Consider the following 26,709-nt stretch of genomic DNA (forward strand, 5'->3'; position numbering starts at 1 on the left):
CGAGCTTGATGGTGCCGTCTGATCCAGCATATACGAGACCAAAGTTAGTGCAGATTGAGCCAACTCCACTTTTACTGCCTCAGGCACAGCAACAGATGGCTCCGAATCATACCTTGGTCACGGGACCGCAGTTAGCTACTGCACGATAATGAATCGGAATATGGGGGCTAATGCTCCGCAGGGTTTGGGAAGCAGGCAATCGCCAGCCGCCATATCCTTACCTATTACAGTTGGTCCACCAGTACCCTTGTATGCACAGGCGAAGTCTGGTGTATACGATCAGGGAGTAATGACCCAAGAGATGACAAGAGGAGGGTTTGTGGGAAACCCTCAAGGGATAACTCCAGTGGAACAGACAATAGAGAGATCTAGATCCCTGTTAGACTTCAGTCCGATAGGGGTTCCTCCAGATACCATGAGACACTCAGGTTTGGGACTGCTGACTCCGCAGATCTCAAGCGCAAATGTAGCGCAAACACCAATGATGCAGGCTGGTAATATCTCGTTGCAAGGCTTAACAGTGCAACAATTGAATGAATGGTTGGATAAGTTAATTTCACCACAGACTACTCCTCCGACAGCAGAGCGGTCCAAAAGAGAGGAATACCTGAATTTTGTGAGGTTGGGCATGGAAGCAGCTGAGTTAGTAGAAGGGAGTATGGGACTGAAGCAGAATTGAGGTATCTGTGCCCAAAGATAACTAAAGAAGTGAGCAAAGTGCGCCAGAGGTTGCCGAACTTAGCAGATAAATACGGCATAGACCTAGACAATACTAAGCATTTGAAGAGAAGTTACAGGTTAGACTTTGAGCACAAGGATTTTGATCACATGAGGTCTACTGGGATGAAGGCGCACCTTAGAGAAATTCTACAAAGCGCACAAGTTTGGGGAGCATTAGAGAAGTGGGAGGCAGATGGGCAAAGAAAAGAGATAAAAGGCAAAGTGACTGCTCGGAGCAGCAGCAGGCGAAATCAGTGCCCGGTACCAGTACAATGAAAATGCTACCCATGAGAGAGACAGCTGGAGGGGTTCTTGTTCATGTACCATGGTCCAGAGGTGACATTCTATCATTCACAAATGCCTTTCCTAGGTTGAGAGAGAAGCCGATAGAGTGGTACCAGCAGACAGATAGGTTTGTGAAGCTTGCGAAGTGTTTTTGGGAAGACTTGAATACCCTGTTTGAGATTATAGTTCCAACTGATTTGTGGATTGAATGCAAAAGAAGTATTGATTGGCCGACAGCGGAACCGGCAAGGGACAGAGCTACAGGAGCACTGTCTCCTGATGTAATGAGGTACTACTATAAGGTGATTGAATTTTTGAAGCAGAATCATGAGATCAAAATATTGATCGAACGGCATAGGAAGCCAAAGAGTCGATACATGCCTACTATGAGAGGTTGTTCAAGCACTACAGTGGTACAGAGGTTATAGAGGCGAAGGACATGAATCACCTTGTGTTCAGGTTTGTTGAGGGATTGAGACCAGAGATTAGCCAGATGATTAAGAATCATTTGATCTGTTGGCAAGTGAAGTCGATTGATGAGGTATTGTAGTATGCAAAATACTGTAGTGAAGAAATTGAGTTAAAGCAGAGAAAGTTAAAGGAGAAAGTGATGGTAATGCAAATATAGGCAGCGCAAGCAGGGATGCAGGGAAATGGTCTGCAACAGATGGTGCAACAGTCGCAAGGAAACAGGATGTTTCAGATGCAAGTGAGAAGCAGAGGTCGAGGAGGTTTTGTGAACCGTAGTGCAGACATGAATACCGTAGTGGTTCAAAATTATGTGCAGGGTAGGAAGAAGGTGTTACCATGTCATGCTTCCGGAGGCGTCGGACACTGGAAGCGGGAGTGCCCAATGATGGTGCAGGAGGGTGTTGTTCAGCAAAGCAATGATGTCAATGCATTCCAAAATGTTAAAGGACCAAGAATGAGGGGTCCAAATCCGAACTTCCAGAATAACATGGTTCAGATGCAGGGTCTTCAACCCATACAACAAGTCCAGATGCCACGTGTACAACCAGTGCAGATGCAGCAAGTGCAACAGCAGATTTCCGTGGTACCTAAACAGCAAATGCAATGGCCCTTAGCATCAATGGGACAGCAACAGGTGATGCTTCCTCAACAGGTCACAGGTCAAGGAATGAGCCAAAACAATGCAGTACAACAGTTCCCATTTCGTGGTGAGACTGGAATAAACGATGAATGGTCAGATGACAGTTCAGATGGTGAGGAGTGTAGACTTGCAGCATCCAGAGAGGTAAATCAGAGAGGGTCCTATGTGTAAGGGAAGGTAATGGGTCACAAAGTTTCATTCTTGGTTGACACAGGAGCTACACGCACTACAGTCAGAAGTGCAGAGGTTCTGAAGTTGCCTCTTTCGGGACGTACAATAAAGTTGGTAGGAGTACCAAATCAACTCTTGACTAACCCAATCACAGATCCGGTCCAGGTTGAGATTGGCACCTTTCAGGTGTTGCACAGATTTGTGGTTTACGACTCAAGTCCCTACTGGGAAGAGACTTACTATGCAAGACGAGGTGTTCTATCACCTGTTCCAATGAAGGCATTGAGGTGCAGACAAACAGTGATGATGAAGTGGATGACGGTCAGATATCAGATCCTGAAATGGAGACGACAGATGAGGAGGACCCCCTGATAAGTTTCTTCCCAATGTTCACAGTGACTGATCTGCCAGCGGGTTTGCAGGGGACAGTAAAGGAGAAAGTGTGGGACTTGACAGGAAAGGAAGTGGGACTGATAAAAGGAGTGGAACCAGTTAAAGTCAGTGTGAAGCCAAATGCTGTGTTTCCCCAGGTACCGCAGTACCACATGGCGCAAGATGTCCTTCTACAGGTAACACAGATAATTGCAGACTTTGGGAAGCAAGGGGTCCTGAAGGAAGTGATGAGCAGTCCATGTAATTCACCTATAATGGGACTGAGAAAGCCTTGTGGGAAAGTTCGAATTGTGCAAGTCTCGAGGAAAATCAATGACATAGGGGTGAAGTGTTGCCCAGTAGTGCCAAATCCAGCTGTGATCATGTTCCAGGTTCCATGTGATGCAGAATGGTTCTCAGTTGTTGATTTGTCCCAAGCGTTCTTTTCTGTGCCTCTTCATGAGGACAGCCAATTACTCTTCAGTTTCAAATTCTTGGACAAGGTTTACAGTTGGTGTTGAATTCCCCAAGGGTTTTCGGAATCACCTTCAATCTTCAATCAGATACTGAAGAAAGATTTGGAGTCATTGGAATCGCCTTTTCAATCGACTCTAGTGTAGTACATTGATGACTTGTTGATTGCATCTAAAACAAGAGATGATTGGAAGTATGATACCATTGCCTTACTAAACCACTTGGGAAAGAATGGGCATAATGTGTCCCCAAAGAAGCTGCAGTATTGTCAGAAAGAGGTTAAATACTTAGGTCATCTGATTGAGAAGGGGTCGAGGAAAATATCAAACGAAAGAGTGACCGCCATATTGCAGATGAGTCCCCCAACGACATGGAGAGACGTTAGGATGTTTCTGGGAATGGTGGGCTACTGTCGTCAGTGAATCCCGAATTTCTCAATTATCTCCAAGCCATTGGTAAGACTGACGGTTAAGGAGGTTAAGGATGGGCCGGATGTCATAACTATGTCCAAGAAAGAGATAAGGGCGTTCACATTCATTGAGCTAAAGGAATGTATGTGCAGGGCTCCAGCTTTAGGTATGCTTGATTACGCGAAGCCTTTTGTTCTGTTTTGTCATGAACATGATGCATGTTCTTTGCCTGTCCTGGCACAGGTCCGTGGAGGTGCAAACCGACCAGTAGCATATTTTTCAGCTACTTTGGACCCAGTTGCAGCAGCCTTGCCAGGTTGTCTGCGTGCAGTAGCAGCAGTTGGTCAAAGCCTCACACAGTGTGAAGGCATAGTGATGGGACATCCTTTAACAGTTATGGTCCCACACTCAGTTGAGATCTTGTTAACCCGAACCAAAACGCAGCACATAACAAATGCAAGATTGACAAAGTATGAAACTATCATATTGGGGTCACAGAATGTAACTTTGAAAAGATGTGCAGTGCTGAACCCGGCAACTTTGCTTCCAAATGAAAATACAGAGGTTGAAGATGCTGATGATGTAGAACATGATTGTCTTGAGGTAACAGAAATGTGCACCAAACCGAGACCTGATATTAAAGATACCCAATTGGAAGAAAATTACCACATTATCTTTGTTGATGGCTCATGCTTAAGAGACTCAGTAGGAGAGCTGAGAGCCGGATACGCTCTGTGTACAATCACTGGTATCCTGGAAGCTTCCTGGCTTGAAAGAGTGTATTCTGCTCAAGTGGCTGAGTTGTTTGCTCTTACTAGAGCTTGCCATGCTGCTGCCCAATTGAAAGTGACTATCTATACTGATAGCAGATATGGATTTGGAATTGTTCATGATTTTGGTCAGCTGTGGTCACAGAGGGGTTTCCTGACCTCTTCTGGCTCTCCAGTGAAAAATGGTGAAAGAATTAAGGAGTTTTTGCACGCGATTCAGTTACTACATGAAATTGCCGTGGTAAAATGCAGCTTTCATGTGAAATCATAAGACTTTGTTTCAATGGGGAATGGATATGCGGATCAAGTCACACGTTTTTGCGCATTGAACTGTATATCGTTCAAGGATCAATGGGAATTGTTACCTGAAACAGAAAATGAGATGTGCACAGGTTACGCATTAAGGGTGGTTGACACGTTGGAGGAATTGAAGTTGTTGCAGGGACGTGCCAGCAGAGATGAGAAACGTACTTGGCTAAAGATGCAATGTCTACAGAGACCAGATGATTTGTGGGTTTCAAATGAGGGGAAAATGGTTTTGCCGAACAGTCTTCTGTCACAGTTTGCAAGGTTTTACCATGGGCAAGCACATATTGGGAGAGATGCCATGGTCAGGTTGTTCAAAATTGATTGGTTTAACCCAAAGTTCAGACAAGCCGCAGAAGTGATTTGTTGCTGGTGCATCATCTGTCAACAGATGAATGTAGGGAAAGGGACAGTGGTGAATTTGAGCCACATTGGGAGAGCAGGAGGTCCATTTAGCAGAACGTAAATGGACTTTATTGAGATGCCTGTGTGTGGAGGTCTGAGATACGTGTTGGTGATTGTGTGTATCTTTAGTCACTGGATTGAAGTTTACCCTGCACGTAGAAATGACAGTCTCACAGTATCGAAGCTGCTGCTTAGGGAAGTGATTCCACGTTTCAGGTTTCTGATCTCTTTAGAATCAGATTGGGGAAGTCTCTTCAACAACGAATGTGGTTAAGCTCTTATGTGCAGCATTAAACATAGAGCAAAAGTTGCATTGTAGTTACCGCCTTAAAGCAGCAGGATTAGTGGAGTAGATGAATGGTACCCTGAAGTCGAGAATGGCAAAAATGTGTGCTGCTACAAATTTGAAATGGCCTGATGCATTGCCCTTAGTGCTAATGTCAATGAGAAATACACCTAACAAGAAAACAGGATTGTCTCCTCATTAAATTCTCATGGGCCGAGCTATGAGACTGCCCGCAGTGCCTCGCAAATGCTCTTGTGAATATCACGGATGATATGGTATTGGACTACTGCAAGGGTCTGGCTGACATGGCCCGCTCTTTCTCTCACCAGGTGGAAGCTACCACACTGCCACCGATAAATGATCTAGGTCAAAATCTGAAAGCTGGTGACTGGGTTGTCATCAAGAAACACGTGAGGAAGTCGTGTTTGGAGCCACTTTGGAAGGGGCCATATCAAGTAATACTGACAACTACTACTGCTGTGAAGTGTGTGGGAATTCCAAACTGGATTCATGCCAGTCACACGAAAAAGGTGACGTGTTCAACTGATGAGGAAATTGAATTGTCGAAAATAACAGCTGCAGAAAAGGAAGTCTCAGGGCCGGAGAGTAATCAAAGGGGAATTGAGACAGAAGGAGAGCCCGTTGAGGACGACTTGTTCACTCCAATGAGAGACAAGACCCAGAGGGGTGACGGTGGGCCTATCTCAACCGAGGCGCCAGGAGGATCGACCTAGAGAAAGGTTCTCCCAGAAGCAGACAGATGCGGTATTGAAGTAGAGCCCCTGACAGACCCAGAAGGCAAAGGAGTTGAGGGGGAAGAGAATCAGAGTGTCCAGACTCCTCCTGAGCAAATTGCAGGTCCATCAAGAGAAAACACCTTAGAGTCAGAGGAGGGCAACAAGCTGCCACAAGGAAGATCAAAGACAAGAGAGATACTGAAAGGAGATAGGTAGCCATAATCGCAAGTGACAAAAGGAAGAGTGGTTGTCGATGATACAATAGAGGAAGAAGTTGATACAACAAGAAAGGAAGATATGAGTGGAGAGTTGCAAGGTGATCGCAAGTTGAAAAGAAAGAGAGTAGCAAACAGAAGGTACGCAGGTCCTGAATGTGCATGGGAAATTAGAGACTTGTTCGACAACTTTAATATAACGGCATGACACAAGGAAAAATCAGCCATTACTGGACATTCCACCGACCCATTACTTTCCCATCCCTTGCCTTTCTGAGAGACTTTGGTGGTCATTACAACCCTGGCGGATGGTGTTAAAGCGGCGGTAAGAAAGCCAACAGGCCGGCAGTAAAAACAAATTGGAATTACGACCATGGTGGAAACAGCCAACAAAGACAGCCACTTTAACACTCCGACCGCCACGGCGGTACAAAAAAACCGCTTGGCCGTCACCGCCAACAGACAGGCGGAGGACAATGTACCGCCCACAGTATCACAACTTACCAATCCGCCACCTTTTCCGGGGCGGATTCCCCGCGGACAAAAACACAGCGGAAACAGGACTCCGAAGGGAAAACGCTCACCTCTACACACCCCACGAGGAATCCGGACGTCATGGAACCCGAGCTCCACATCCTGCCAGCCCTCATCGTCTTATATGAGTGAAGGAGAGTTGCAAGATGATCGCAAGTTGAAAAGAAAGAGAGTAGCAAACAGAAGGTACGCAGGTCCTGAATGTGCATACGCAACATCAGCTGAGTGGCAACAAGAGTTCTTGGCATTCTGTTTTGATCGAGAAGTTCCAGGTCAATATCATGGTACCTGAATCTGACCAGAGAAACAGACTGTGCTAATGTGAAATAATTGAGTAAAGGAAGCTGAGAAAAGAGACTGATAAATTACCGGATGTGACACTGTTATCCTGAATTGACAGGAAAACTGATTTTGACAAGCTGCTAACCGGAATTGACAAGGATCTTGGGAGTGAATGTGGAAGCTGTAAATAATTGCTGCAGAAAGACTTTCGCTTGCTTTAACTTGCTGAAAAAAAAGGAGAAGAAGAAAAAGTGTTAACCATCCTCAGTTGGTTGTTGTTTGAACTTATAGCACTTTACTTTCTGATTCTTTACAGATCATGGCTAACACTAGAGATGATAATAGGGGAAGTAGGCGTTGTAAATGTTTGGGTGTTGCTTTGGGCGTTGTATGTGTGATATTCATTATAGTTCTGATAGTGGGAATGCCCTTGGTGGATAAGAGTGAAACTAACAATGCTACAATTCCTGAGACCGCTACACTAACAGCTTTGGAGAGGTTCGAGCAGGACACAAGATATTTGCATGAGGGAACTAACGTCAAAGGGGAACTATCTACTAATGTTTTCTATTGCTTGCTGAGTGAGTATGTTGACTCTATGGATGTGAAAGATTGTTGTGTGTACGCAAATTCGTGTTTCAGTGCAAGACGGAGTTACCTACCATAGTTTGCTTTTAACATATGGGATAAGCTGTAGTTTGTTACTAACACGATTCTATAATAAGAAGAGATTCAGTACTTTCATTCTAACAATGATCTTGTGTTTTCTTGTGTGCTTATCATAGAGGATTTAAATAGTGTAGCGAAATACTATAACATAAAATTAGTTAAAGGGTTCTTTAAAGCAACATTAACAATTAGTACATCTTATGCACACCGCAATAATCTGACATGTCTGCTTACACCTGTAGAGAAAAGCTTTCTAGATCACACGGAAGATAGAAGAAGGGCATTGAAGGGGAAGTTGGAGAAAGGATTGCAGCACCGAGCTTTTGTAAATAGTGAGAGCTATAGTGCAATTAGGGAGTAAGGGAAATTAGCTTTAGATGTACTACACGTAGGCAAGCTTTGCATAACGCGACCAAAGTCATATTATGATAATGTGTTTGTGGGAACGAGTGAATGTAAGCATATGTTTTTGTTTCACAGTAAGTGGACGTTCATGTTAAATTGACAGGATCCAGCGATACCTGGGGTCTATTATATATGTGGACTTAATGCTTATTACCGTCTTCCAAAGGGATGCTATAGGACATGTTATTTGGGGATAGTTTTCCCAAAGATATATCAGTTAGAGGATTTGAAGAAGTTTCCGAAATTGTCTGAATTACATCGTACTGAACAAAGGAGAGAGACTGCTGCTGGTGTAGTAGGAGACATATTTTGGGCGATAATTCCTTCAGTGGGAGTTATCTTGAATTCGATAAAGATTCGAAAGTTGTCTACTATTGTGGATAACATGCTGACAAACTGTACAGGAGCTATATTCCTGATGGATACTGAACTTGCTGCGGAGAGGGCTATGACTCTTCAAAACATGCTTGCTTTAGACATTCTTTTAGCGAAAAATGGCGGAATCTGTAAGATGCTTAATGATCGGCATTATTGTGCCTATATACCTGACAATAGTAATGAGATTAGAAGTATGTTTACTAACCTAACAAGAGATAGTGCAGATTTGAAGGAACTGAAAGAACCAGGTGTTTGGGAAAAGGTTGGAAAGGGACTTGCTAAAGTGGGAAGCTGGTTTAGTAATATTTGGCATGGGATATTAGCAAAAATAATACAGGGAATGTTGATTGTTTTGGCTTGCTTATTTGGATTATGGTTGTCACGCAAAATTAGTAAAATAATTAAATTGAAAAGGGCGAAAAATAATCCGAGGAGGGAAGAAAAGAAAAGGGAGAAATTGTTCAGAGAAAAATTAGACGCAACATAAATGGGGGAGGAAATTGAGATGAGGGAATTCAGAAGATGAACAAATTGTGAAGGAAAGGTTTGTATGATGACAAGAGTCATCAGAGGAGCGATTGTTGGTGTGTCACTTTTACAATCAATGTTAACATGAAAAGCTTGCAATGTAATGTCTAGTGAAACCGCATAAATGTAATACTAATGCAGGCGTTTGAAATGTGCCCACGGGCTGTGGCCTCCAACGTATACGATGAGTAATGAAACTGACTAATAATTAATTAATGACGTACTCATGTATGATTTTGTATTAGCACAAAGAGTTATGTATTAAGGTTTTGCAAAATTACTCACTACGCCTTAGTTAGCAAGGGTCTGGGCTTAGCTGCCTGGTCTCCTATTAACTGTGTTTTCTAACGTGCAATGTGCTGCTTTCCTGAAGGCCACAACGCTGTACTTTTCCAAAAGCTAGAGATATGTGTGTAACCGTAGTAAATTCTTTCTCATGGGACCGACTTGCTCAAGGAGACATTCTTACCGAATGCAACTGTGTAATTCGCAACAGGTGCAAGGTCGCCTAAACTAGGAGAAGACAATGGAACCAATGACTGGAGCGACAAGTGTAACTTTTCTTACCTGACATTCTACCCGGTGAAGAAGTCAATCACAGGAGCCAATAAACTGCATGAGAACTGTCTTAGGTGAAAATTCTAGTAAGGTGTGTGACGGATTATTGGACAGAGATAATGATGCACCAAATATTGCCCAATGGGAAATTAGAGACTTGTTCGACAACTTTAATATAACGGCATGACACAAGGAGAAATCAGCCATTACTGGACATTCCACCGACCCATTACTTTCCCATCCCTTGCCTTTCTGAGAGACTTTGGTGGTCATTACAACCCTGGCGGATGGTGTTAAAGCGGCGGTAAGACAGCCAACAGGCCGGCAGTAAAAAAAAATTGGAATTACGACCATGGTGGAAACAGCCAACAAAGACAGCCACTTTAACACTCCGACCGCCACGGCGGTACAAAAAAACAGCTTGGCCGTCACCGCCAACAGACAGGCGGAGGACAATGTACCGCCCACAGTATCACAACTTACCAATCCGCCACCTTTTCCGGGGCGGATTCCCCGCGGACAAAAACACAGCGGAAACAGGACTCCGAAGGGAAAACGCTTACCTCTACACACCCCACGAGGAATCCGGACGTCATGGAACCCGAGCTCCACATCCTGCCAGCCCTCATTGTCTTGCTCCTCTACCAGGAACACGAACACCGGCGGCGAAGACAACGGTGAGTACTGTACCTACGACACAGGGGAGGGGGGAGAGAAAAAACAGGGCCACACGCAACACCCCCACCCCCACCCTCACCCACTACAACACACACACTAATACAGCATGATACATTACAGTTACACCCCCCAAAGCCCCCAGAAGACTGCAAAGACAAAAGCAAATGAGTGTAACCAATGTAATCTATTAAAATCCAGGACGCAAAAAGATATATATACACCATTAACAAAGATATACACCAAGAATAGTAGTCCATGTAGTGTTCCATTGAAGTCCGTGGAAAACTGGGCCCTCAGCCAGTTGAGTGCACAACGCCAAATCCACGAGGGGGGCCACATGCCCACTGTTCAATCCTGTAGAGTGCAAAGCAACAGTCTCTCAAGTCTCTACAGTGGGTGGGTTGCCCACTGCCATATCCTGGGGAGTGCAAAGCCACAGTCTCTCAAGTCTCTACAGTGGGTGGGTTTCCCACTGCTACATCCGGGGGAGTGCAAAGCCACAGTCTCTCCAGATTCCGGTGACTACAGGCACCACTGGTCACGGAGATGTTGTGGCTGAGGTGCTAGGTTGAGACCTGGAGAATCGGGCCCTAGGAGACTTACGGGGTGGGGGAGATGAGGGAAAGAGGTCAAGGTTGGCCAGGAAAAGTTTCTTCGGGACACTGGGATGGGTAGCTGGAGGGGGTTTGGGAGTGTAGGAAGAGGTAGTGGTTGTAGGAGGTGTTCGTTTGGTGACTTTGGGTGAAGGTGCATGCGCTGGAGGCTGTCGTGAGGTGGATGGCTGTTGGGTGGGTGTTTGTATGCGTTTGTGTATCTTGGGAGGTCGCGTCACATACACACTGGGAGAGGACACAGGGGTCATGTGAATGGCAGTGGGGGTGGTAACTGCACGTGAGTGGGGTGTGGTGGTGTGTGTGCTGGTGATGGAAGTAGTGGCTGAGGATGTAGTGCATGCAGGTGTGAGTGTAGAGGAGACTGGGAGGGAGGAGGGAGACAAGGAGGAGGGGGACACAGTGGAGGCAGTGGATGTTGGTGTGTCTGCATGTGTGTGATGCTTGCGTGAGTGCCTGTGGGATGTGTGGTGCTTATGTTTGCCAGAGCTTCCCTTGTGTGTTGACGTGTGTGCATGCTGGTCTGAAGGTGTGCTTGGGATAGGCTGAGGTAGAGGGGATTGGGTCTGGGTGGAGGAAGTTGGAGGGGGGAGGCTAGACACAGGGACAATGGCTGCCATCAGTGCTGAGGCCAGAGTCTGAAAAGCTCGCTGAAGGGCCGCCTGACCAAAATGAATGCCCTCCAGGAATGCATTTGTTTGTTGCAACTGCCTCTCTACACCCTGGATGGCATTCAAAATGCCCGACAGTGAGGGACCTGAGGAGATCAATGGCCTCCTCACTGAGGGCAGCAGGGGTGACCGGGGCAGGGCCTGAGGTGCCTGGGGTGAAGGTGATGCCCACCCTCCTGGGTGAATGGCTATGAGGCAAAGGCTGAGGGGCTGCTGGGAGGGCGGGGCTGGTAGGGGGGGTGGCGTCTGTACCTGTAGAAACAGGGGGCACAGATGTTGCCGCCACCACGAGGGAGCTCCCATCAGAGGTAAAGTCTGTATCACTGGTCTCAGCTCCTGTCCCCGCCGTGGAGCTCCCCTCGCCCTCCGTCCCACTGGTGAACTCTGAGTCCGTTGTCTCACCCTCCAGGGCCATGTGGGATGCAGCTCCCTCCTGCTCCCGTGCCACTGCTCCTCCGCCTGATGATGCTAATGCACACAAGAACAGGGAGACCACAAAAAGGGGGGAGGACAGATGAAAGACATGTTGAGTGCATGCATTACCGCTACCGTTGGCGGACACGACAGACACAGAAGCCCCAAGCACTACGCCGCGCACTTGGCCTCCACTGTTCAATCCCTGGGACATGGCCTACAAGGCTATGGCTTACATCTGCACACATGGATGACACAGGAGCCTGACTAGGTGTACTTGGCACTGTACACAAGTGGGGTGGGGAGCCACAGGGTCTGCCAGAAGAAGGGGACCTAACTAGCACACTCGCCCTGGCCTAGGGAAACCCACAGCCCACCTCCCCCACCCAGACACCTCCACTGCGTGCAAAATCAGCAGAATGAGGGTGTACTCACCCCCTTGTGGCTTCTGTGATGCCCTCAAGCACCCATCCAACTCCGGGTACGCCACCTCCAGAATCCTGAACATCAGGGGGGTTATGGTGTGATGGGCACCCCTCTCACTTTGGGAGGCCATCCCCAGCTGGGCCTCCGCCGTCTTCTTGCTCCAGCGGCGAATGTCCTCCCATCTCTTACGGCAGTGGGTGCTCCATCTGTGGTAGACCCCCAGGGTTCAGAAGTCCTTGGCGATGGCAAGCCAAATATCCTTTTTCTGGTGGGCGCTGACCTACATGAATTGTACAGGGGGAAAAGAAAAGTTATTACCAACTGCACCGTCACAGTCATTTGGCCCCATCCCTACCCTTGCCATGTGGCACATGCACTCACTGTCGTTTCATGCACGCCTCAAACTCCCCCCCCCCCCCATCTTTCATCCACCCCACTCTACACAGGCATAGCCCATACAGCATGCTCCCAGTGTACTTACCTGTTTGTCTGGATGACCGTAGAGTAGCGTGTACTAAGGGAGGACCCCATCCACGAGTTTCTCCAACTCCTCCGATGTGAAGGCAGGGGCCCTTTCTCCAGACGCACAAGCCATTGACTCTTCCAGACTGAGGTCACAGCAGCACTTGCAGTGTAGGTCCTCTCCTGTCGAAGATCAGGTATCGAGTGATTGAACAGATAGAAAATGGCGGTCACGTCTGCGGCGGTGCGTACCTTTACCACCGGCGTACATCGTCATTGGCCCCTGGGACACATAGGGGGTCATACTAATCTTGGCGGGCGGCTCCGCCAGAAGACCGTACCGCGGTCAAAAGACCGCGGCGGTCATTCTGAGTTTCCTGCTGGGCTGGCGGGCGACCGCCAGAAGGCCGCCCGCCCAGCAGGAAACCCCCTTCCACGGGGATGCCGGCTCCGAATGGAGCCGGCGGAGTGGAAAGGGTGCGACGGGTGCAGTTGCACCCGTCGCGATTTTCAGTGTCTGCTATGCAGACACTGAAAATCTTTGTGGGGCCCCCAGGGGCCCCACGACACCCGTTCCCGCCAGCCAGGTTCTGGCGGTCACAACCGCCAGAACCAGGCTGGCGGGAAGGGGGTCGGAATCCCCATGGCGGCTCTGCCTGCAGCGCCGCCATGGAGGATTCTTCAGGCCAGGGGAAAACCGGCGGGAAACCGCTGGTTTCCCTTTTCTGACCGCGGCTTTACCGCCGCGGTCAGAATTGGCCTGGATGCACCGCCAGCCTGTTGGCGGTGCATCCGCGGTCCCCGGCCCTGGCGGTCTATGACCGCCAGGGTTGGAATGACCCCCATAGGGTCTAATGTTAACCAATGCAGAATTGTGCTGCGGTCTTTGACCGCCTACCGCGACGGTGTACAACGTCAGCGCAGTTACCTCACATCCCATTGTCCCACTTTACAGGTCAGGCAGCTGCCATTTCAGGGGCCCACATGGCTTAATTTCTAACTACGTCACACATACCTAGGCCTTGCCTCAACACTCATACAAGCCAAATTTCGGGTTATGATTCGTGTTCTGTGTAAGCTGTGGGTACGTACCTCTGAGTTGGTTGACTCTGTGCTGGCTGTTGTACTTCATAGGCACCGTCCGCTGGGAAATGTGAGGAGATGGCGGCATCCTCCGCTGTACAGACTGCTGGTCAACCTGTCAACAATGGAGGAAATCTAAGGCAAAAAGGGGGGGCGGGACCGGGAGATTAACTGGTCCAGTGTACGTTCTCCCTTCAATGATAAGAACAAACAGAGGTACACTGTTCCACAAAGCAGAAGTAGTCAAGGAGACCTGAAATATCAGGAGCAAAATCCCTCAAGCATCACACTGTATGGATAATATCATCATCGGGAATTGCTCCTCGCCAGGCCGGCGGTGCAACGCCTGACGGGCTCCCAAAAGGGGGCACCAAGCCGTACTGTTCTGATAGTGACTGGTGGGTTCAAACTATCTGGACAGATATGCCCACATTCAGGCACCAGCAAAGAGGAGAGAACAGAAAAAATTAATTAAAATTGGTTATTCATCACTATATATCTCATAATTATAATCAATATTCTGGGATGAAGACCAAGATTAAAACCAAAGGAAAGTAATAGAAGAGAGAAATGTGTTTTTATGGCTATTGGAGTTGACTACCTCGGTCATACGTTGTCAGTTTGGGGAATTAAACTGAAGAAGGCTCTGTTGGCTGCCATCAAATTGGCGCCTGCACCACAGGACAAAGATCAGTTATGATCTTTCTTGGGTTTAATTGAGTACTCCTCAAAGTTTGTAAGAAGCTTTGCCTCAAAAACTAAGCATCTCAAGCAAATGTTAAGAAAAGGGATACACTTCTCTTGGCCAGCACCACAACACCAATGTTTTGTAAACATCAAAAAAGAGGTATGTGAGGCTGGCATTCTTGCACTGTTTGACACCAGATGTAAGTCGGTAGTTACTGTGGATGCAGGTGTATATGGAAAAGGAGCAGTCCTTTCCCAAGTTCATGGCTTTGTGGAAAAAGTGTAGCTTTCGCAATACATTTACTGACAGCCAATGAACGTCATTATTCTGTCATTGAGAAGGAGGCATTGGCTGCAAACAGGGGATATAGGGCCTGATTACAACTTTGGAGGAGGTGTTAATCTGTCCCAAATGTGACGGTTATACCACCAGCCGTATTACGAGTTCCATAGGATATAATGGACTCGTAATACGGCTGGTGGTAAATCCATCACTTTACCGTCACTTTTGGGACGGATTAACACCTCCTCCAAAGTTGTAATCAGGCCCATAGTATTTCATGACCGATGTGTGGGGAAGTCAAATTAAGCTACGAACAGATCATAAACCCCTGATGAAAATTCTTTCCTCTGGAGGGGCTGGCATGGCTTCTAGGTTACAAGAGTATAACTACACCCTTGAGTACTCACCAGGATGGACAAATGTACAGGTGGACTGCACATCACATTTGCCTTTGGATTGGAAAATGGTTGATGAAGAAGCTGTGAGGAGGAGTGAGAAAGAAGGAGCTGTAGTCAGTGTGAATGATGTGGTAAGATGGTCTTCAGGTTGCAGGATCACTCACAGCATCGCTCCCTTCACGGTTGCTACCTGCATGCCAACTCTCAGACTGATTGAATACCCATAGTTGGCAGGACTAGACTACCTAGTGTATTGTTCGACTCAGAGAGGGGTGCCAAGGGGTGATTGGGATAGGTGGACAAGGCAGCAGAAAGTTTGCACACTTCTAGCAAAGGTCAAATAATTGTATGGAATGTCACTCCTACATTGTCCTTCTGTTACTTTACATGTATGGTTTTGTATGAAAACTCAATAAAATCTGTTTTAAAAAAAGGTGGTCTTCAGGTACTGCGAGTAGGGAAGACTGGAGATAGGCCGTGTCACAGGATGAAGTTTTGAGTGGTGTGGTCAGATTGGTCTTAAAAGCTGGAAGGAGAGAAAGCACTTTACCTAAGGCATTATGGGCGGCAAAGTGGTTGATGACTTGCTCTTGGTGAGTGATAATGTGTTAGTGCAAGGGGAGAGAATTATACCACCTGTGGGTGTTCGGAAAAGATTGTTTGGTATAGCCCATGAAGGTCATCTGGAGCAGACCATGACTATAAAATGTCTCAGGGTGGAGTTTTGGTGGCCTGTGATGGATGAGGTTGTTGTGTACTGGGAGAAGAGGTGTGCTGAATGTATGGAAGGCAAGAAAAGGCTGAAAGAGGTGAGTCCATCAGACTTTGGCAGTACAAGTGATCCAGGACAAATATGGAATACAGTGTGTACAGATTTCATTGGCCCACTTGACAGATTTAGATGTGACCAGAGTTTTGCATTGGTGTTGTTAGATGTACATTCTAGGTGACTGGCTGTCAGGTTCATGTTGGACATAACGTCGACACCCACAGGTGTTTTTGCAGACATATTGAAAGATGAAGGGTTTCCAGAGTGTCTGATAACAGACAATGGTACGCAATTAACATTTGATGAAAGGAAAGAGCTTTTGGTGGCATCTGGTGTGAAACATTCACGCACTGCTCTGTACAACCCACAGGCAAACTGAATCATGGAAAGGGCCAACAGAATGGTCAAAGGAGCCATTCAAGTGGCAATTACAAACAAGCTGAGTGTGGAGACAACAGTGGCTGATTTGGTGTGGTCATACCATACAACAGAGATTGCATGGGTAAATACTACCCTATTTGGTTGATGAGGGGCAGGAAACCCAACACTGGGTTGACACCTTTTTGATAAAAACTCTGTTGAGAGATGAAAAGGAGGCTGTGTTAGATGAGAAGGTTGATGGTGATGGGAGAGCTGGTGTGATGGTGACCAAGGCAAGAATTGTGCCGGGGGATTGGATAGAAATTAAATCTGGATGTGTGGTTGGAGGTTTGAATACATTTTGAGGCCTGTACCAATTCAAAGAATTGCATAAGTGGCATGTGGGGGTTGAAAAATGGCGAAAGATAGAACCTCAGGAGAAGTTTGGCTCAGAGAAAGAAGTGCATGAGTACTCTGAGAAGAAGGATGATGTTGGGGGCTATTGGCTGCTGGATGATAGCAATTATTACAGTCAGGCTTCTGAGGATTATGGTGCTTATGAAAGTCAGGGTTGTGAATACATTTCAGTCTCAGCAGAAGATAATGCGCTTCATTCACCTAAAGTTGATAAAGGTGGTGAAGGGGCTGCTGCAGAAAGAGGGGATATGACTTCTAAAATGTAAGAGCTCAAAGACAAAGAAAAGCTCCATTGTATTTGAAGGATTATGTAACGTACATTCAGTAGTATGACACAGTCTAATTTTTGATTAACATTTTAAAATGTCACTTTAATGAACAGTTTTTTTTTATTTATTATTGCATATGTATTATATGTTTTGAATATTTTGCATGAGATATAGTAATATATGAAGATAGGAGGATATGTTGTAATGTATGTGCATGTTTAAATTGTTAAGATGCCCATATGCATGTAATGAGGCATAGTTCTTCTAAATGTTATTATAGAATCTTACTATTCAGTAGAACTGTGTGGTTGTTATGGGAGTTTGTTGAGTTCTATCTTTGTCCGTTACTTTGAGCTGGCATGGAGAGAAGTCACGCTCGACCTATTGGCTTAATAAATGCCTTTACTTCAACTCCTATATGATTTTAGTTGTTCTTCACAACACGCTCCTATAGGCAGAAAATATTAGCCCACATCTTAACTGTCAGGTCTTCCAGGAGCCAATCAGCTACACTGTGTGATCACAGTGGGACAGCACTTTGCTGGGAAAGAACCAACGGGCAAGAAGCTACCCCCAGATCCACACAAGGGCACTGCCGGGCCTCCTGATTTTATATTCGATGGTTTGTGCTGACAGACCACCTGGAGCGTGAGCCCAGCATGGCTGGTTGAAGCACCAGGCTGGCCCATGCAGTCCCAATGTATTATGGTGTTCAAGCCAAACTGCTAATTTGACACAGCAGACCTGGTTTTAAGGCAGCATGGAATGCATTCACTGGACAGCATACACTGCTTAACTACAGCTTCAGGCTCATTGAGCACACCTCACACAGGGTGTGTGACATGTATTTTAGTGTGGTGATGCAGAAAGCATGCTAAACTGCGTTAGTCTAACTCCTGATGCATGGTATTTGGCAGAGATGCATAATGCCAGCACGATTGTTGGAAAATCTGAAGCTCACACCCGCCAAAACCTATTGACAAAGTTACGCCCCTGTGTGTAGCTAAGGACAAAGAGACAGCCTGTAGAGGATGCTGCTAATAGCTGGTTTCGAACATTATGGAACCCCCAACACCCTTATTTCCAGAGGCACAGGAGCAGTCCAAGCTCCTGTATACCCACTTTAACTGTTCACGTTGGCTTATTTGTTAATGGCTGGAGCAGGCAGGGAGCTGCAAAGCTGGCCGGTCTCATATGTTTCACTCCCAAGGCCCGGGCCAGATGTGGAGGGGGCAAAAACCAAGAGATTCCTACGATATCGTCTCCCTACTGCATGTAAAGGGCAGCCCAGTAGCAGGCGAGGCGCGCCAGGCGCAAGTTCCGCATCGCGCCTTAAGCCCCCCGTTCCGAAAGGAAGTCAGGTGGTGGTTGTTTCATAGATAACAATAACAAACCCCAGCAGCGGCGATCACACTGGCGCTGCCGGATGTCACTTTCTAGGCATACTGTCATGGGCGTCATTTAACCAAAATCCCAGGGGTAGCGGAAACCACATTATATGGCACTGGACCTCTACTTTCACTCACACCCATGCTTACACATCCACACACATTCACCTGCAAGAAAGCACACAGGTTATACTTAACAACATTTTTTACTTACCACAGCTGCCAGAGATGGTCACATTCCACCTAATTGTGTTCCACTTTTATTACACTAGTAATGAATAACAGTTCATTTTTATCATTCATTAATAGTGTAATAAAAATATTATAGAAAACGAGGAAAGTGCAGTCCCATCGTCCAACCCTGTGTTCCTGGCATTGATTTAGCCAACTCTGAGGGCAGGGTCGCAAAGGCAGTGCTAGGGGTTGCAAGGGACAAGCCAGGTGCGAACCGTGGCCACCCCTAAATGACGTCCGTGCATTCTGTTAGGCATACTGGAGCGCCTCCTGTTCTGGCCTTACCAGGGTGTGTCCTCCAATTGCCGATCTTCCGTGCTGCCTCTAATATGTTTTGTGGGCTATGTTGTCTCCCTGACCTGCGAAGCTCATATACTATGCTGCCATGCCTCTTGTGTAACTTTATCTTTGAATGAGAGATATGTTGCTTCAAAAATCGGACTGTACCTTTGGTACATGACTGTAGACAGTTATGGTAGCAAGACAGTAATATAACAGATTGCATAGGTAGCCAGAAAGAATTGAGCGACCTAAGATGGTGGTTTTATAGATATGTCCAAAGTGTGTGCCTTCGGCCACTCACTCCATGATAGAAACCCAAAGCCTGCATTTTCTTGGTGTGCCCAGGGGTTGTAAGATAATAGCTATCCTGTTCAAGCTACTGGTGTTGATGGCATATCGAGTGTTCAAAGGTTGTAAAGATGAGGTCATTATTCTGTGCAGCTTAAATCCATAGAATGAAATAGGACCACTCCACCTACTTGTTTTGATTCTCTCTTCCTGTGATTTATGTTCTGCAGGGATGATGTCATCAAGTATGGAAACTGAGTTATCACTGAATCAAGTTTCAATTAGCCCTACTATGGGACAGTTTTTTGGTAGGTAGAACATAAATTTTCAAAGCATGCTTACCAACTGAATGATTGATGATGAGATCAGGTTTTATTTAGAGCTGATGATAATCAGCGGTTGTGCCTCAGGAGCAATTCTGGGGATTGGGATGGACTATAACTGAAATATGTTTATTGAAAATTCTGGCCAATGGTATATAACCTTTACCACCCATCCATTACCACACAGCACCTTTACCACAGAGTCATTACCTTGAAGGTTAAGTACCATGAAGGCTATATTATGTATCTTTCAATGCAGGACTTAATCACATAGGTAAGTTATTTATTTCTTTTTAATGGCATAATGTGTAAGTATATGTTATGTTAATTGGTCTTGTAGTGACAGCACCTTTTTCCATGCTTGTAGTGGCAAAGTCTCCCTGTAGGAAAGTGTCCCTTTTGGCCTGGTTACCCCCCACTTTTTGCCTGATGTTGATGCTACCTTGACTGAGTGTGTGCTGGGATCCTGCCAACCAGGCCCCAGCACCAGTGTTCTTTCTCTAAACTGTACCATTGTTTCCACAACGGGCACACCCCTGCCACACAGCTAAGTCTCTCGTAAAAGGTACCAGGAGTACCAGGGGCTCTGTGACCAGGAAAAATCCCTAAGGGCTGTTGCATGTATTATTCCAACCTAAGGAACCCCTCAGCAAACACATGCACACTGCCATTGCAGCTTGTGTGTGCTGGTGGGGAGAAAAAAGGTAAAGTCGACATGGCATCGTCCTCTGGATGCCATGACTACCAACCACTGCCAGCGGCATAGGTAAGTCATCCCTCTAGCAGGCCTTACAGGCCTAAGGCAGGGTGCACTATACCAAAAGTGAGGGCATAGCTGCATGAGCAATATGCTCCTACAATGTCTAAGTCCATTCTTAGACATTGTAAGTGCAGTGTGGCCATATTAAGTACATGAGCTTGGAGTTTGTCATTACTGAACTCCAAAGCTCCATGATGGCTTCACTGAAGACTGGGAAGTTTGGTGTCAAAGTTCTCAGCACAATAAACCCACACTGATGCCAGTTATGGATTTATTGTAAAATGCACACAGAGGGCATCTTAGAGATGCAGCCTGTATTTCACCCAACCCTCTAGTGTAGGGCTGACCGGTCTGTGTCAGCCTGCCACTACCAGACACGTTTCTGACCCCATAGGTCAGCTTCCCCCCTAACACTCCCCCTGCAGGAAGTACAACACTTGGCAGTGAACCTCAAAGCCTCAGGCCTCCTGTTACAGTGCACCAGGGCATTCCAGCTAGTGAACATGCCCCCCCTTCCTGGACCAAGCCCCACTTTTGGCAGCAGGTCCGGTGGGAAAATTAGAAAAAACAAGGAGTGACCACTGAAGCTAGGACCACCCCTAAGGTGTCCAGAGCTAAAGTGACCCCCTCCTTGCAAAATCCCCCATCTTTTTTTGGAGGTGAGTGACCAGTAGGGCCCCCTCCCCAAAGGGAGTGGGCACAGGAAAAGTAAAGCCACCCTCAGGGACAGTAGCCATTGGCTATTGCCCTCTGACCCTTGTAACACCCCTTAGGTCTAGTATTTAGGGGCACCCCTGAACCTTGCTCTTCAGATTCCTGGTGACCTCAAGAAGAAAGAAGGAGGACTGAAGAGCCGACCCCAGCAGTGAAGACTCCAGGTGATAACGGAGTTGGCCCCAGCCCTACCGGCCTGTCTGCAGCCTCAAAACTCCTGCTACAAAAATACAAGGCATCCTGCAGTCCCAGTGACCTCTACAAATCCCCAGAGTACTACCTGCCCAGTAGACCAAGAACTCCTGAGAACAGGCCCTGTCCACAAGAAACAGCCAAGAAGGACTTCAGAACCGCCCCAGATCCGCGAGCCCTGCCCACTCTGCACCTGACGCCCACGGCCCATGTCTAGGTGGCCCACTGGTCCAGAGGAAGTCCCCAGGCTATTCCAACCTTAAGTCCACCCTGGGTTGACCCCTCCCGGCCAACATGACGATGCCTGCAGCCTAAATCTGGAGGACCCCCCTGACCGCGACTCAATCTGTCAAAGATTCCCAAAGGTACCCCTGCGCCCGCATCCCCCTGGCCTTTGGGAATACGATCAATGGTCCAGCAATGTCCAGTGGGTGCCTCTCCTTCTTGTCCAGCCTTTGAGTTTTCACAGCCGTCCCCCTGAACCCAGCCTGCAGCATCTTTGTGACCCCCGGGTTCCCCCTATTGAAAAGCTTTGGGCACCATATGCTGTGATTTTTGCACCCTGCACCCAGCCGCCCCTCTGCCGCTGAAGGTGTGTGTTTGGTGCTGACCTGTGGCCTCCCTGGTGCTCCTTTAAACACCCCAGACCTGTTCCCTGAAACCGTGGGTACCTACCTGCAATCTCTTTTCTTCTGAGTGCCCCCAGTCCTCATAGGATTCCATAGAAAACCCGACACCAACTTTGACCCCTGCACCCAGCCGGCCCTGTGTTGCTGGTGGTGCACTTTTGGGGTCTAATCAAACTTTGATCTGTGGACATCCTAACCCCAAAGACTGGGATTGTAAGTCGAGTACTTACCTGTTAACTATGCTAACACTTTTCCTCCCCTAGGACTGTATTGGCTCCTGTGAGAAATTGCACTGTCTACTTTCGAAATTGAAAAGTGTTACTTACTTGTAAACTGTTTTACCAGCAAATTCTAAACAAAGTGCATTTGATATATATGTTTGATACATACTTACAACTGTACTTTCCTACAACAAAGATCCTTTTGGTTCTAGCAATAATGTAACAAAATATATTTTTGTATATAAAAACATTGACCTGGAGTTAGTCATTGAGTGTGTGCCTCATCTATTGCCTGTCTGTATACAACAAATGCTTTGCACTACCCTCTAATAAGCCTAACTGCTTGACCACACTACCACAAAAGAGACCAGTGGTATTATCTACTTTAGCCTCTGGGGATTCACTGGACTCTGTGCACACTATACCTCATTTCAGTGTAGTATATACAGAGCCAGCTTCCTGCACTCCCTGGTTGCAAGAGAACCTGTATGTATAGCACAGTTTCAACTGAGACAGCAGATGCAACAGTAGAGACCTGAGTTGAGAAACCGAGTAGGTTATCCTTACTCCCATGTTCTGTCCAAAAAGTCCAGGGAGGTTTGGAGATGTCCAGGAGCCAAGAGCCAGAACTTTGGTACGCCTTCAGTGTGGACATGCTGAGCCTCCACCAAAGGTACTAGCATATAAATATATATGTGAATTTATTTGCACAAAACCATAGAAATTCGCAGCCTGAGGGAACTATAACTTGCTCCCCCTCCACGCACAGTTTTTTCTTATCACTGATGTTATCAAAGATGTTTTTGAGTGAGCAATATGTAGGGCAATTAGCAGTGCATGGCGAAGGCATGAGTTAAAGTTACCTTAGGCCGCAAGTTATAATTACTTGAAATAACTCTAACTATAACTACAGAATTTCTATGGTTTTGTGCAAGTAAATTCAGAACGTACCTGTCACGTCCCTGTAACCTTTCTAATTTTTTTAAAATTCTATTTCCTAACTATAACATCCCTGTAACCTTTGGGTTTTTTTCAGTGAATTTCTATGTTTTTTTTAACACAAAGTCATTTTCATTGCTATACGTTAATCCAACAAGCTCCCCCCCATGTACTTTGGCTGTGTGCGGCAGCGTTTGGTCACAGGGCCTGGTCTATGACCTGGCCCTGCGGCCAACCCCAATAACCACCTAACCCTGTGCCACTTAAAATGAGAAATGTTCTGACAAATTGAAAATAATTGTATTTATCTGATAGAGACTTCCAGCTGCAGATTCCTTATCTTTGAATTACCTGGTCTCATCTTCAAATCGTGAATTTTTTGCTGAGCAATACCCTGCGCGCGCTGTCCGGTGGCATAATTCGGATCGCATGCATCATTTGGCTCCACGTGGTGTCATCAGTGTCGTTAGGGCCATCTGTGATGTCATGGTCGCCTATAAAGGCACCACCCCGGGGCGCGTATGTCAATTCTTTTCCTTCCACGCCGGTTAAGCCCAGGTCCAGGAATGAGCTACCCTCTGCCTTTTTTGTCAGGCTTTTTTTGACCTTTTTGTCGAAGATTTGTGTGACTGTGCGAGATGTCCTCGAGGAAGACGGAGTCCAAGCCATGTGGCGCATGCCATCGCACCATATCGGTGACAGACACCCGTCAGGTGTGTCTCTGGTGCCTCAACAGAGACCACGACTCCAAGTCGTGTTCCGACTGCCAGGCCATGGCCCCGAAAGCTTTGAGAGAGCGGTCTCTAAAGCTCATGGCAGCCCGGCAGTCAACGTCGGTAGGCACAACTCATAGGAGGTCACGGTCCCGCTTGAGGAGGAGGTCCCGGGACTGCTCCAGTAGCCCTAAGTTCTCCTATTCTCATTCGAGGTCCTCCGGGCACTTGGGGAAAAGGCACAAAAAGAAGTCCAAGAGGACTTCGACTTTGCCATGCCCACAGCCGATGAGGTGATTCGGGAACATCGACATTCCGAGCATGGTTTGCTGAGCCGATGCCAGGGCCGACTTCACACCTCCCTCCTATCTGGGATCCGGAGCAACCCCGCTCATTTTAAAGAATTTTAAGAAGCCATGTGCATCATATTTGAGCAGGCTACCCATCGGGTTCAATGCTGGTGGCTTTGGCCTCTGTGCCATTGGGGACCCCGGGATCCAATATCGGATCCAGATTGACGCCAGTTCCACACAGTCAGCCTCACAGTCAGCCTCCTCCTGTGTCTGTCCCAATGTCGACACTCCCCTCTCCGCCGACGCCCACCGATGGTGCGAGCTTCATCCTCATTCTGGGTGGTCCGGAGCCAAAACTATGATGTACAACGCCAATTCCAACTTCGATGGCGCCGACAGGGCCCACATCAGTGCCTGAGGCTTCTTTTAAACAGCCAGGCACAGGTGAGGAACTGGAGGGGTCTGAGGACCCTTTAGAATATGGATTGGAGCAGGACTGGTATGAAGATCTATGGGAAGCCAGTGGATTGGATACTTCTCCAGATACTGGCATGCTCTCATCTCCTTCTGTGGCTACGGAGGAGGGAGCTTCATATGCCATGGTGGTGCGTAGAGCAACCAAGGTATTAGACCTAGATTTCCCTACAATTCCGGTCAGGATTAACATCCTGACAGTGGTGCTTCAGCCAGGGGTTTCTACATCAGAGCCAATGTCACCCTTCAATGCAGTCCTTACTGATGTCCTGCTGGGGACGTGGTCCAAACCCAGCACAGAGGCTCCTGTAATTAGGACGATTGGCCGCTGCCATCGACCAGTTGCTACTGACCCTAGTTTCCTCACCCAACACCCCACCCCGGAGAGCTTGGTGGTCCAGGCCTTCACTTCCCATGGTGCCTTCCCTTCGACTCCCTTGGACAGGGAATCGAAGAGGCTGGACCAATTTCTGAAAATTTTTCTTCCTCCAGCCTGGATTGAGGTCCAGATACATCTCATGCCTATTGGGCCGTTTTTCCCATACTTTATGGAATACAGTGGCACAGGTGCTGCCCCAGGGTCCTGGAGGTCATGCAGGACACTCTCACACAAGCCATCAAAGATGGGAGGGGCACAGCCAAGTTTACAATTCGGTGTGGTTTGGACACGACCGACTTGCAGAGCAGGACAATTTCATCGATAGTGGCACTTTGTTGCCACGCCCTGGCTTCGTACGTCTGGCTTTTCAGGGGATGTCCAGGCAAACTGATGGACATGCCCTTCGGTGGCTCAAACCTTTTTTGAGAAAAGTCAGACTCTGCGCTTGAGCGGTTCAAGGACTCTCAAGCTACAGCCAGTTCCTTGGACCTCTTGGCACCTGCTCGCCAGCAGTCTGCCATTCACCCCTTTCGAGGCCTCAGAAGGGGTGTGGTACTACGCCACCAACAGATCAACCACCATCCTCCATCATCTCAGCATCCAGTGTGAGGACGAGGTTGTGGTACCTTCAGACCCAGAGGGTCGGCCACCACCCAGCCCCCCTCTTCCACAGCGCCCAAGTCCTCCTAGTTTGATTCTGTAACACCATGGTCATCCAGTTGGAGGGAGGATTCAATTTCAATGGCTGATGGAGGATCATTTAATCTTACTCTCTTGGCAAAGGGAGCCATAGAAAGGGTCCCTTTGTCAGAAGTAGGCAGTGGTTGTTTTTCCCACTACTTTCTGATTCCCAAAAAGAACAAGGGTCTTCGCCCTATCTTGGATTTAAGGGAGGCCAATCTCTTCCTCAAAAAGGAGAAATTCAAGATGCTGTCTCTTGCTCAGGTCTTGTCTGCCCTGGACCAAGGAGACTGGATGGTAGTGTTGAACTTGCAGGATTCGTATTTTCACATCCCCATCCCTATCCTGCCTGCCCACAGACCTTACTTGTGGCTCAAAGTGAGCCACAAGCACTTTCAGTTTACTGTGCTCCCCTTCGGTCTCACCAGTGCCCCTTGGGTGTTCACCAAGGTGATGGCAGTGGTGGCAGCTCATCTGCGCAGGTTAGGGATTTCAGTCTTCCCCTACCTCAACAACTGGCTGTTGAAGGCTCCTACGCCCCAGGCTCTCATCAACCATATTCAGATGGCGGCAAACCTCCTGCATTCTCTGGGGTTCACTATAAATGTGATGAAGTCACACCTGACTCCCTCTCAGTTCTGGATACAGTGCAGTTTCAGACTTATCCTCCTGAGCAACGAGTCCAGGATTTTCAGGTTATGATACCGATGTTTTGGTCTCTATCCTGGATTTCGGTGAGACAGACTCTGAGGCTGTTGGGACTCATGGCCTGCTGCATCCTGTTAGTCAAGCATGCCAGAAGGCATATGAGGGTTCTGCAGTGGGACCAGAAGTTCCAGTGGGTGCAGCATCGGGTAAATCTTACCAACACTGTTCAGATCTAGGAGGGAACTGCAAAAGACCTTCAGTGGTGCTATTGGGTCAGAGGCAGACTCCTCTTCCTTACCCCACCAGATCTCACAGTGATGACAGATGTGTCACTTCTGGGATGGGGTGGCCATCTGGGAGAGGTGGAGATCAGAGGTCTCCGGTGGAATCCAGACTTCATATCAACT

General features: G+C 47.4%; 1 protein-coding gene across 3 annotated transcripts in view; it reads left to right on the forward strand.

Annotated features, from left to right (window-relative positions):
- The window catches only part of LGR5 (leucine rich repeat containing G protein-coupled receptor 5), a 1,160,674-nt gene that overhangs the window by 987,346 nt on the left and 146,619 nt on the right, over positions 1 to 26,709 (forward strand). For 2 of the 3 annotated variants that reach the window (XM_069228341.1, XM_069228342.1), the window contains one exon: positions 19,567 to 19,644. The exons of the other annotated variant lie outside the window; for it this stretch is intronic. In XM_069228341.1, the coding sequence (XP_069084442.1) occupies positions 19,567 to 19,644 (78 nt within the window). The remainder of the gene's footprint in view (positions 1 to 19,566; positions 19,645 to 26,709) is intronic. 3 annotated transcript variants of the gene reach the window in all.

Source organism: Pleurodeles waltl, chromosome 4_1 (genome assembly GCF_031143425.1).
Source record: "Pleurodeles waltl isolate 20211129_DDA chromosome 4_1, aPleWal1.hap1.20221129, whole genome shotgun sequence".
In the NCBI taxonomy this organism is placed as follows: domain Eukaryota; kingdom Metazoa; phylum Chordata; class Amphibia; order Caudata; family Salamandridae; genus Pleurodeles; species Pleurodeles waltl.